Source organism: Leuciscus leuciscus (assembly GCF_965113295.1).
Source record: "Leuciscus leuciscus genome assembly, chromosome: 7".
NCBI classification, from domain to species: Eukaryota; Metazoa; Chordata; class Actinopteri; order Cypriniformes; family Leuciscidae; genus Leuciscus; species Leuciscus leuciscus.
In genome coordinates this window covers 23,091,700-23,102,939 of record NC_138731.1, presented here as the reverse complement: position 1 = coordinate 23,102,939, position 11,240 = coordinate 23,091,700, and the positions used below count along the sequence as shown (strand labels likewise).

Here is an 11,240-nt window from a genome sequence, read left to right as displayed (position 1 = left end):
TAACCTTGAAAGGCCAAGACAAATTATTCAATTACAGACATCACATTAATAATAGAAATAAAATGCCCCAAACATTTTTGCAGTTTGGAAAGAGTTAAAATCTCCCAGAGCTACTGCCTGACTTCAGAGGGCACTAATGCAGACAGTGCCATCCATATGTGACTTATACAAAGTACACAAGACATGAATTCATCTTGTTTATTTCAAATCAATATTTCACCGTGTTTATATTATACCGCCTTTAGATATTTTCCAGGACATTATTTTTATACTTGATTATTATAAAAAACATTTAAACCCTTTACAAAAACAATACAAAGAGTGTAGTCTCATGTTACAAGGTTCTTTCTTTCCGGACACACTTAAATTCATGAGAAAAGTTATTTTCCCAGATAGGATATAAAGTGCTAAAGAGTTTCATTTCGCGTGGTAGGAAAAAACAGTTCAAGCCACCGAAGCAAAGTTTCCCAGTGCAACTATCTGGCACACAAAATAAACATTTATACACACACAAATCATTTGGGGGATGTGAAGAATTTCTTTTTTCCTGGTTCATTTTTTGGTTTGCTTCTAGAAAGGAGAGAATTGTTATGAAAGCATGCAATACTAAGCTCAAGACCAATACAATAAAAGTTGCATGAGGATTAGTAGCTTACGGGTTATTGAAAGTGCCACCAAAGTGCTTGATCCGACCCTTGATTGAGCCGCCGGATGTAGTTTTAGAATATTTACTCATCTCAGGAGAGGTCAGAGGTTTGAATATTTTATCTGAAAGACACATTCAGGAACAAAGTTAATGATTTAAGTTAAAATGTACACATTGTATTAAAAATACAAAATAGAGAAGATCATGAGAACAATTTAAATGGCATGAAATTTGCAATAAGTGAGCAGTTTAACTTTAACCGACTGACTTTTAACACATGGTGGATACTAATGCATGTACCTCTGCTAGTGCTTGGACCGACATTGCTGTTGTTGGAATCAACCACAGGAAGGACAAGGGGATCCTTCTCAGCTAGCAGGCCTTCCCAGAAATCTGAGGGGAACGACAGTAACCGAGCCACTACCTGTTGCAAAGAAGTTAGAATAGGTTTATTTCTTGAAATATAAGATAAATACACAAGCAGTTGATCACATCCTGATTTTCTAGCAACTCACTTTGGGTTGTGTGTTTGTGTCTCTCATAATGGTCATGGGAGAAGGTTCTAGCAAACCGTGACCGATGATAGTGGGGCCAAACACTCTGGACAAGTTATTCTGATCCATCTGACACGACGGACTATGCATTACCCTGAGAAACAACATGAATGCGGTTGCAAAACAAGTAAGCATGCTTAAAAAAAAAAGTATACGAAGGCAGAGTTGCAGAAATATCTAAATTAGAGCATTTTACCTCTGCAAATGCAGTATTAGGAAGGCCAGGGTGTCTTTGTTAGGCTTCGGCAGCTCTTTGATATTCTTTATTAATGTTTCTATGCTCTTGTCTTCATCAGCCATCTCTGTGAGTGAAAAAAATGACTGTTTTGTCGAGCCAGCCACAGTATCAGATTCAATTACGCTCCATTACAAGAGCAATATATCCGATATTATAGGTGAATTAATCACTTTATCAACTTTTCTGACTTAAGGATATTAGTTTTCAGTGAGCAGGAACAAACACCTGTAGCAGCAATGCATTATGAAGGACTTTCTCTCATTTATATGCTACAACCATTCCTAGCCAAGGAAATTAGACAATATGACTCTCCCCATGACATCCAATCCAATTTATAATTTAAAAGGGAGGTACTTTACCCTGGAGTCATCCTGAATCTATGAGGGCTAGGGGGAAAAAAACTCCATAATAATAGCAGAAGCACCCTGACTGCTCCTAAATCTGCCACTTACCCTCCATTCAGCAGCGGCGACTGAAATTAAAATGCTGAAAAAGACAAGCGCTGGTTTGGGAGATAACGTTCGACATTGATTGTTTCCGAGTCATCAGGGACTTGTCAACTATATCACAAGTAATGGGAAATAACCATCCGCCCCAAAATGAATGAGGGTAGCATACGTCCTCGTGCCTCAGGCATACACAAGCGCCAGACGCTTGTTATAGAATCCACCCTCTGCAAAATTGCAACCATTTTGGATAATCTAGTCAGACTGCTCAAAGAATACCAAATTGTGAAAGTCAAATTGAGACTATTAATGTCAGGACAAGATGGGTCTCCTGACAGACTCGATGATGATTGAGCAGGGAAAAAAGTTTTAGGGAGTAAGGACAATATGTTTGGGACATACAGTTTTTGAAACCAATTCAATGACTCTGTCCCACAAATGTCAGTTTTTCTGCACTGAAAACATTTCACCCAGTGTTGTGTCGAGACCTGTTCATTCCAGTTTGGGTTGAGACCAGAGTAGGGCGAGTCCAATTGATCATATGATTTTTTTTTTGCATGGTTTGGAAGGACCAGTAAGCCCTGAATGCCTGCTGTAAGAACTACTGTAAGTTTTAAGTGCCCTTTAAATAAACACTGTAAATATTGAATTATAATATTTGACCAAGAATATTTTAGCCGAAAGCTTGGGGCCTGTAATATATTATAATATATATATATATATTATATTATATATTTTTATATATATATATATATATATATATATATATATATATATAAAATGTTTAAATTGTTTAATTAAAACAATGTTTAATTAAAAGTGATAGTAAGCTGTTATAATGGGGGGGGAAATCTATAAAAAAAAATGCTTTTTTGAACATTATTTTCCACAACAAATTGAAAAGAGGAGAAGGTGAAGAATAAGATGTTTCTTGAGCAGCAAATCAGCATATTAGAATGATTTCTGAAGGATCATGTGACACTGAAGACAGGAGTAATGATGCTGAAAATTCAGTTTTGCATCACAGGAATACATAACATTTATAAAATATATTCAAATAGAAAAGTTATTTTAAATTGTACTAATACTTTTTTTAATCAAATAAATGCAGCCTTGATGAGCAGAAGATACTTTTCAAAAACATTAAAACAAATCTTACCAACCTCAAACTTTGAACAGTAGTGCATATTTAAATTTAAAATGAAATCCTTCTCCATAATATCATTATTAAGAAAACCTACCAGAAGCTTCCATAAATGTTTTGTGAAGCTTAAACGTTATGAGAGGCTCCTTGAGTTTCCTCAGGAAGTCTTTGAGGAGTCCACAGACAGCATGAACCTCATCTACTTTGTGGAGCATCATCAGGCCTTTCCCACACAAGTATTTCTCCCTCAGTTCCTTCACCAGTCGCTCTCCTCCCGGCACTCTGTAAATACCCCTCTACATACCGCAGTCAGACAGAAAATATCAGTGAGATGGATTGAAATTTCATACATCAACTGTATACATTGTAACTGGATGTTGTAATGTACTGTAATATGATTTGAAAATCCAAATTAACCTCAATTATACAGTGCTATGATTCAAGCCCTGTAATTATACTTTCAGTTCGAGAAACTATCCCTGTGTTGGTGTATTATTTAAACACCTCTTCAAGTCCTCTTCTCTCAATTTCATGAACACACTGAACAATCAAAGAGGGAATCCGTGGACGTGTGGAGGGGGCAAAGCTCTCTAATGTCCTCTATAAAGGGGGGGAAAAATGAAAATTTTAACATGTCATCTTTACATAAGGATGTGCATGTACACTACTACAGTATGAAAGGTGAATACCTCAGTGGGCTGAGCTGATCCATGAGCATTAGGGCTGCACTTCTCCAGACATAGTTGTTTACACTCAGGATGGCTCACCACTCGACAGTCTCTGCATTTTACGGCCATCTTCCCAAAGCGAATCCTCTTCCCACATGGTATGCATGTCTCTGGACGAATCACCTAGAAAATGTAAAACGCTGACTTGGCGGTCAGTCGCAACATGCACAGTGCCATCAAACACAGACCCTGTTTACACCTGGAATTTCTTTTTATAATTATATTTCTTTTAAATAATTCAAAGGTCAATTTATAGTCCCCTGCCCCTTACAATTCAAGGCTGTATTACTCTGACAGTTTAATAATAATAATAACAACAACAACAACAATTAAAAACAAAACCAACACAATAAGATGTGCAGTAGAGCATGTTAAGGTCAGATTGGTGTTATCATGGGTCTTGTTAAATTTTTTTTTTTTTTTTTACCTCAGCCACTTATTTGAAACAATAGTGAACTAGAAACAGGACGTTTGGCAGTCTTTCCTTATTGAACTTTATTTTATACATTATATACATATTTTATACTGGAATAATAGCATGATGAACACTGAAGGTAACTACATTTTATATAATAAATTCATGTTTATTTAAAATGTTCATATAATAAAATAAAATATATTTTTAGATTAAGTTTATATTAAATTATAGCATTGGACGACCAACATAGTGAACGGTGCTAAAGTGAGACTCATTAAAATAATAAAATAAAATAAAATAATAAAAAACTCTTTTATATGGACTTTTTCACAGATTGTGATGACATATCTTAACAGTTATTAACATCGTAAATCTACAAACTTTTTTTTACATTTTCTTTTATGTACATTTATAAAACTATACTTGGTGTTATATTACTTTAGCATTTAAATGACAGAAAACTAGTTAATGCTGCTGCGTGAGTGATTACAAATTTAACTCCAAATCTGACATCTTTCTCTCTTACCAATGTAATCAATCACTTGGAAAGTCATAGAAACTAAAATAATAATACATGTTTGATACATGACTAAAGAAACGGATGTTAATACCAGGTGTAAAAGCCACGCAACATGTTGAGAAGTACTACTGAATGGCCTCCTACTGTTTTTTGCTGAAATACATGCTGGGAAGTCTTATCCACGATGGGCGTGAAGTGCTGAGGGACAACCGGCTCAGGGGCGATCACCTCCATTTCAACAAACGTTTCAGCCTCTGTGACTTCACTATGTGCCCACACAGACGTTTGTTCTACATGCACGACTCTGGTTAGTTTGGGAAGGTTAGAATGTGTCAGTGAAAGTGGCGCCTCCGAGGCTTATTTACCATCAACAGACGAGAAATCTTCATTTCTGAAAGCCCTGGATGGATGTTCTGGAATCTCCTGGGTTATGTCTATTACCATGTGAATCTGACCTCCAGTCTCTGGGGTAGTGACAGACGCCTTCACAACCGTCGTCTCGATTTCCTTAGCACATACACACAAAAACACACACAAAAAAATCCATTTGAAGCCAATCATTCTTTCTGCTGGAATGCAAGACCCTTAGAGTAGCATAACAATTGGTTATCAAGCTCATGTCCACGTTCCTGGCAACAAGGACAAATGTAGTTTCTCAAAGTGCCAAATTGCTTTGCTTCTCTCTTAGTGATCAGTGCCAGCTGAGTGGGAGTGATACGAGTCCCATGGAGGGAGACAGACAGGACACGGTCCACTGCTGTTCTCATCCGAGCAGTGTAGTGGTGGGTGTGGCCAATATGATGGATGAGGGACTGATGAACGAACGAGCTGATGAGAAACGACACCAGACTAACCTATAGAGGGGATATTATGATCCCCCTACTGATAGAAGGGGAAAAAAAAATGAAGGAGACTCTACATTTCACAAAACATACCTGACATTTTGCTAACTGTGTGCTACAATCCCAACTGACATCTAAGCCAGGAGGAGCCATTTCATTAAATGGCAATATAGGATATATATTTTATACTGACTTTAACAGGATGACTCAAACGATGCATAGCAGCATCACATATTCAACATGCATATAATTTCTGCTTAATGTTTTACTTTTCGTAGATTTTTTCTATCTGCATTTACTTGTTCAGAATAAATGAGATGGAGAAAAAAAAATATTAGCCTTAATAAACTTCTACCAACCTTCTCCATTGGTCTTGTCCCTAGTAGATCTCCTGAACGCCCGCTGACTCTTCCCCGTTTTGAAACCGGAGGACCAACACTTGGGCCCATTGATGAACGCTAAAAAAACGAGCAGTGATAAAGTGAGACACATTATGACTAGCACAAAACTATAGTTGCGTCCCAAATGAGGAACTATGCACTTATACACTGTACTAAATTGTGTATTCGTGTAAGGTTATTTTGTCATTCAACATTGGAGTCTGAGAGCCCCTCCCCCTCCGCTATGTATTTAAATCTGCGACAGTTGAGTGCATGAAGTGTGCAACATTCTACTCTTAGGATGTGTCTGAAATCACCCCCTATAGTACACTATTTGAGGGGACAGCCATTTGTAGTGGTGTCTTTGTTTTTCTACTTAAAACTATATTTGGAATCCAAGCTTTTCCAATTACATTACCATTCAAAAGTTTGAGGAGAGGTAATATTCAACAAGGATACATTCAATTGATTAAAAGTGACAATAAAGTCTTACATTATTACAAAATATATCTATTTTAAATAAATGTAGTTATTTTAAACTTTCTGTTCATCAAAGAATCCTGAAAACCATGCATCCCGGTTTCCACAAACAAAATTAAGCAGTTTTTAACACTGATAATAAGAAATGTTTCTTGTGCAGCAAATCAGCATATTACAGCTTTGCCACCACAGGAATAAATTACATATACACACAATATATGTGTATATATATTTTTTTTTTATATATTTTTTTTTACAAGTACTGTAAACTAGCAGCACTTACTCTTCTCTCACGAGCTCTTGACTTGAGAGGCTTAACAAAAGCTGTGCTGTCCAAGTCCTAGAATAGTGAAATAATTTTTTAGAAACAATTGCTTTGAGCTTTTCAGTGATTTTTATGCATAATCACTTTGCTTGTGTCTGACAATAATCCTACATCATGAATAAAAATGATACTAAAAAAATGTGATACTTCACCAAATCATCATCCGTTCTGTCATAACTAATGTCAGAGTGCGACAGGAAGGAGGACTCATCAATCACTGATAACCTGATATAAAGACACATGATGGAAAATAGCATTGTGAAAGAGGGGAAAAACACCAGCGAACTGAGAACTAAATGAAGAGCATGCTGAACGTTGAGGTACCGTCTTCCTCGGTGTTGTGGGACACTGGCTCCTTTATGACTGAAGCTGGTCAGCATTGACCTCTGCTCTTCATTGAGACAGGCACTTGACTTGCTGTCATGCACCAGTACGTCACATATCAACTGCATCTGCCTCTCCTGTCAAATGAATTAATAAGACACCATAAGTATCATTAATATACTCTCACATGTGTAGACTTGGAATTAAGCCTTTTTCCCCGTTATTATTTGATTCAGGGAACCGGACACCAGTTCTCTTGCCAAGAAAAATCTTTATTCATCAGCATAGGAGAGAAACTTGAGAAGATGTTGTATTCGTGCCAGGTCCATGTGTTGTATTCGTGCCAGGTCCATGTGTTCCCGATGTTTCTCTGCCATAGTACAGTAAGATTGAGCTTATATACACCACTGAGCGACTTTCAACTTCCTTGTAAGGTAGAAAAACATGTTGCTTATGTTTAAAAATGGAATGTATATGTAATGCTTCCACATGGTACAATCCACTATCCCTCGGTGTATACATTAGTGGTACATTTGCATCAGTTGAAACATTCCTTTCCTTGTAAAGAACATGCCAATTGTACACATTTAACGTATCATCATCATTGGAACATCTCTGCTCAGTGAACGTTGCATTGCACACATACCTCTAAACAAAATATAGCTCATCCCAGATCTTTACACATGTACAACATACTCTGACTTCTACAAAATACATTATGAAATTATTATGAAAATGAATAGAGAAAAATGTGCTCTTCACATGGACAATAAATCAAAGAGCACTTCTGTTTGATGAACTTTCATTAACACATGAATATTAAGGCCCCTGTACTCAAAAGACCCTCTCAGCACGTGCGGCCCTCCACCAAGTCCACAAGTTGGTCATGTAATGCTGCACTGACCAACTGGGCACATAACATAACATTACATAAAAACTATGTGATTTCTCAACTAACCAGGCACTGGTAGTCTGCCTCAGCTTTGTAGCGCTTCTTGATCTCCACGTCTAGCTGGTTTCGAGCATGTTTGAGTTTGACCTCCAGAGCAGCTCGAGCAACATCAGACTTCACTAGGAGCTCCTTCTGTTTTTTCAGCTCCAGCTCTGCATGCAGCCATTTCTTCCGGGCAGCTTCAAAATTCTTCACAACCTCAATAAATTCTTGAAGATAAGAGACAACTGGTGAGAATTCAATATGGCGATATATTCTGATCAAAGGACTATCAAGGCAAAACATGCATATTCTAAAAGCAGATTTTTCTTATTTTTCTAGCACAAAGATATGACGCTGTTACAAAACGTTTAACGATAAAAATGTGGGTAATTTGTGCTGAAATAAGTGCTTTTAAAAAATAACTACTTTCCCTTTTGCTTCTAAAACCCCAAATGTTAAATAAGATGTATTGCTGGCTTTCAAAAGCACTGCACAAACAATACACCTTACATTTTTTCAGATATAAATTATCCCTCACGTTACACTGTAACTGACTTGACTTCCCTTCATTTTTACCTCCATGTGAAAATAACAGTAATTTCAAAATGATTATTTTACCTCAAAGTGATTTTAATATAGCCCTGCTGCAATGGACTGGCCATCCATTCATGGTGTTTCCCTACGACCCGAGACGCTGGAATAGGCTCCAGCATCCCTGCGACATATGACAAACGGTTTGGAAAATGGATGGACGGGTGGTTTTAATACGTTCCTCTGACACAATGAAAACCCAGCAGACATATTATTGAAGTTCAAAGCACTGTTTTATTATAGACTGGGCATGCAATTTTCAGAGTTGTGATTGCTATCCGAGACAGTAATGTTCTTTCTGGTTTGGATTAAATGGGAGATTAATTTAGCCTCAGAAAAAGTAATTCGTAGAAAAATACCATTTTACAGTGAGTATTTCAATACTACCATTTCTGATGGATCATGGAATAATCACAGGAATAAATTACATAAAAAAAAAAGAGAAACAGTCGTTTTAAATTGTAATTTTCACAACATTACTGTATTTTTGATCAAATAAATGCAGCCTAAGAGTATTCATTCGAATACAAAAACTCTGATTTTAAACTTTTGAACGGTAGCAACATGAAAATTTGGGGTTTTAAAAACACTGGAAAGATCACTAGCGAACAACAGATCATCATCCATCAAATTCCTAAGGAAGATGGTCGTGTACACCAATTTTCAATCCACTGTCAGGGATCTGAAGAGGCTTTTGGAACCAGGATAAATTAGTTTTTGAACACCTTGCTCTGAGACCAGCATGCAAACCAGAGCAAAAGCAAATATGAGCATGCCAAAACAAGTACCTTACACTGTAAAAACTGACATCTGCACTGCTGGTGGCCCACATGTTTAAATAAACCACAAAGAACAACCAAATATGAATGCATTAGAAAAATTAGAAAACAACAACACTAAACAATCAAGCAAAATTATGCTTTTCGAATGACAGACGTATTGATTGGACCTAGGGGACAGGTAGGTTTTAATTTGAGTGCAATGTCAAATATAAGATAAGATAAGATAATATTAAAATTTTAAGAATTAAACTAAATAGAGACAACAATATCTTACCGAGCTCAGAGTAAGTAGCTTCTTCTATAGCAAGCCTTTGCAAACACAGACTGAGGACTTCTTTTACAAACTGATCCCCCATGGTCGAGTCAGCTGATGATCCCGCATCGAACTCAAACAAGTCGTTTTAAATGCGTCACGTGAGTGTAATGTCACGGTCACGGGTCACATGGATGTATAGTTGCTCATGCAAACTGGACTAACGTTTCTGAAACTCTGCGTTTGGACCAGTCTATGGTTTGGACTATCGTTCCGGAAGTCCATCCATCAGCAACAATGGAAAAGTTCTTCTTTTCAGAGCAACCTGCCCTCTAAGACAAGGTAAGAACTTTTAATTTACTAAAGGTCCTAAAGTGGTTTGAAATGGTTTGAAACGTTAATTACAGATGCCATGTGATTGCCTGCTGATATTCACACTGAAATTGCTCTTGCAGTGCATATTATGTGTGTATGCATTTTTATTATTATCTTTTCAATACAGTTAATACAATGGTCACTATAGGCCCATAATCTAGTCTTGACTAGCTATGATTTGAGAAATTGGCACTGTGGAAGATGGTGTTTATGTATTGATTTGTTTACTTTTTTTTTTTACGTCTGGTTTTTTTTTTCATGTCATTCATGAGCATGATAAACAAATAGAGATTTTTGTTATTATTATTTTTTTTGGGAGAAATATAGGCTATTTTATTCTTATATTAAATTATGCTATGTCCTCTGTATTGGACACCAGGACAAGGACAGGACAAGGCATGAAATTATTTGTATAGGCAAAAACAATGTGATTTTTAATTTCATTCACCAATCAATTTTTTGGTTTCAGGTTTAGGTTTTTAAGCAAACTTTGTTTAAAGATGATTCTCAACTATGCATGAAAGATATAATGGAATGAATTAATATTCCATGCAATATGTTGGTAAAATGTCCATACATGGGTAGTCCTATTCAATACAATGTATCACACATTGTCTAATTTTCATATTAATGTGTTCTTGGGGCAACATGTAATGAAAAAAAGGCAAAAAGATTGGCAACATTTTCATAACAATATCTAATATTTCATAGGAATGTTGATATATAATTTATTTTCCTGTTCACATGTGTCTCCCAAAATGCCCGATAAACATGCTTTAAGTCCTGGTGTCCTCTACAGTGGATATGTATAAAATCAATGCCCTGTTTTGAAACAGAAAGTCATATTTTGATTAGAAACCACATAACATATTCCTGAGATGTTGATTTATTACAAACAATTTTGAAAAATGAGTCAGATTTAAATGATAATTGCAAAATATTATCACATTTCCACAAGAGTTCGACATTTGATCACTAAATTAATGTCAGCCATTTTTAAAGACCAAGGAAAAGTTTTTGTAATGGCGTAACCTGCAAACATTTGATATCTCTGAAAAGCTCTGAATGTGACTTAAAACTGTGACATGTATGATGTCAGAGAAATTCAATAAAATATAATGTCCACGACAGAGGACAAAAGTCTATTTCTGGGTACCAGGAGGATATAATACAATCAACATACATCATCTTTAGCCTAATGCATGTTTAAGTAAACAGTTTTAAAGTCAATGTTTGGATATGAATTTGAATGGATAAACT

At 36.2% G+C, this 11,240-nt stretch overlaps 1 protein-coding gene across 1 annotated transcript; it reads right to left on the bottom strand.

Annotated features, from left to right (window-relative positions):
- Nucleotides 1-69: 69 nt before the first annotated feature.
- LOC309502805 (rac GTPase-activating protein 1) lies at nucleotides 70-9,749 on the bottom strand. Its single transcript, XM_082175342.1, has 16 exons — nucleotides 9,627-9,749; nucleotides 8,004-8,206; nucleotides 7,046-7,182; nucleotides 6,874-6,946; nucleotides 6,680-6,736; nucleotides 5,896-5,994; nucleotides 5,060-5,201; nucleotides 4,839-4,984; nucleotides 3,718-3,879; nucleotides 3,533-3,628; nucleotides 3,126-3,324; nucleotides 1,397-1,502; nucleotides 1,162-1,294; nucleotides 947-1,070; nucleotides 657-768; nucleotides 70-570 (listed from the first exon to the last, which is right to left on the bottom strand). Exons 1-16 carry the CDS (start codon nucleotides 9,706-9,708, stop codon nucleotides 516-518), a joined length of 1,926 nt encoding a protein of 641 aa, XP_082031468.1. The 5' UTR covers nucleotides 9,709-9,749; the 3' UTR covers nucleotides 70-515.
- Nucleotides 9,750-11,240: the final 1,491 nt, after the last annotated feature.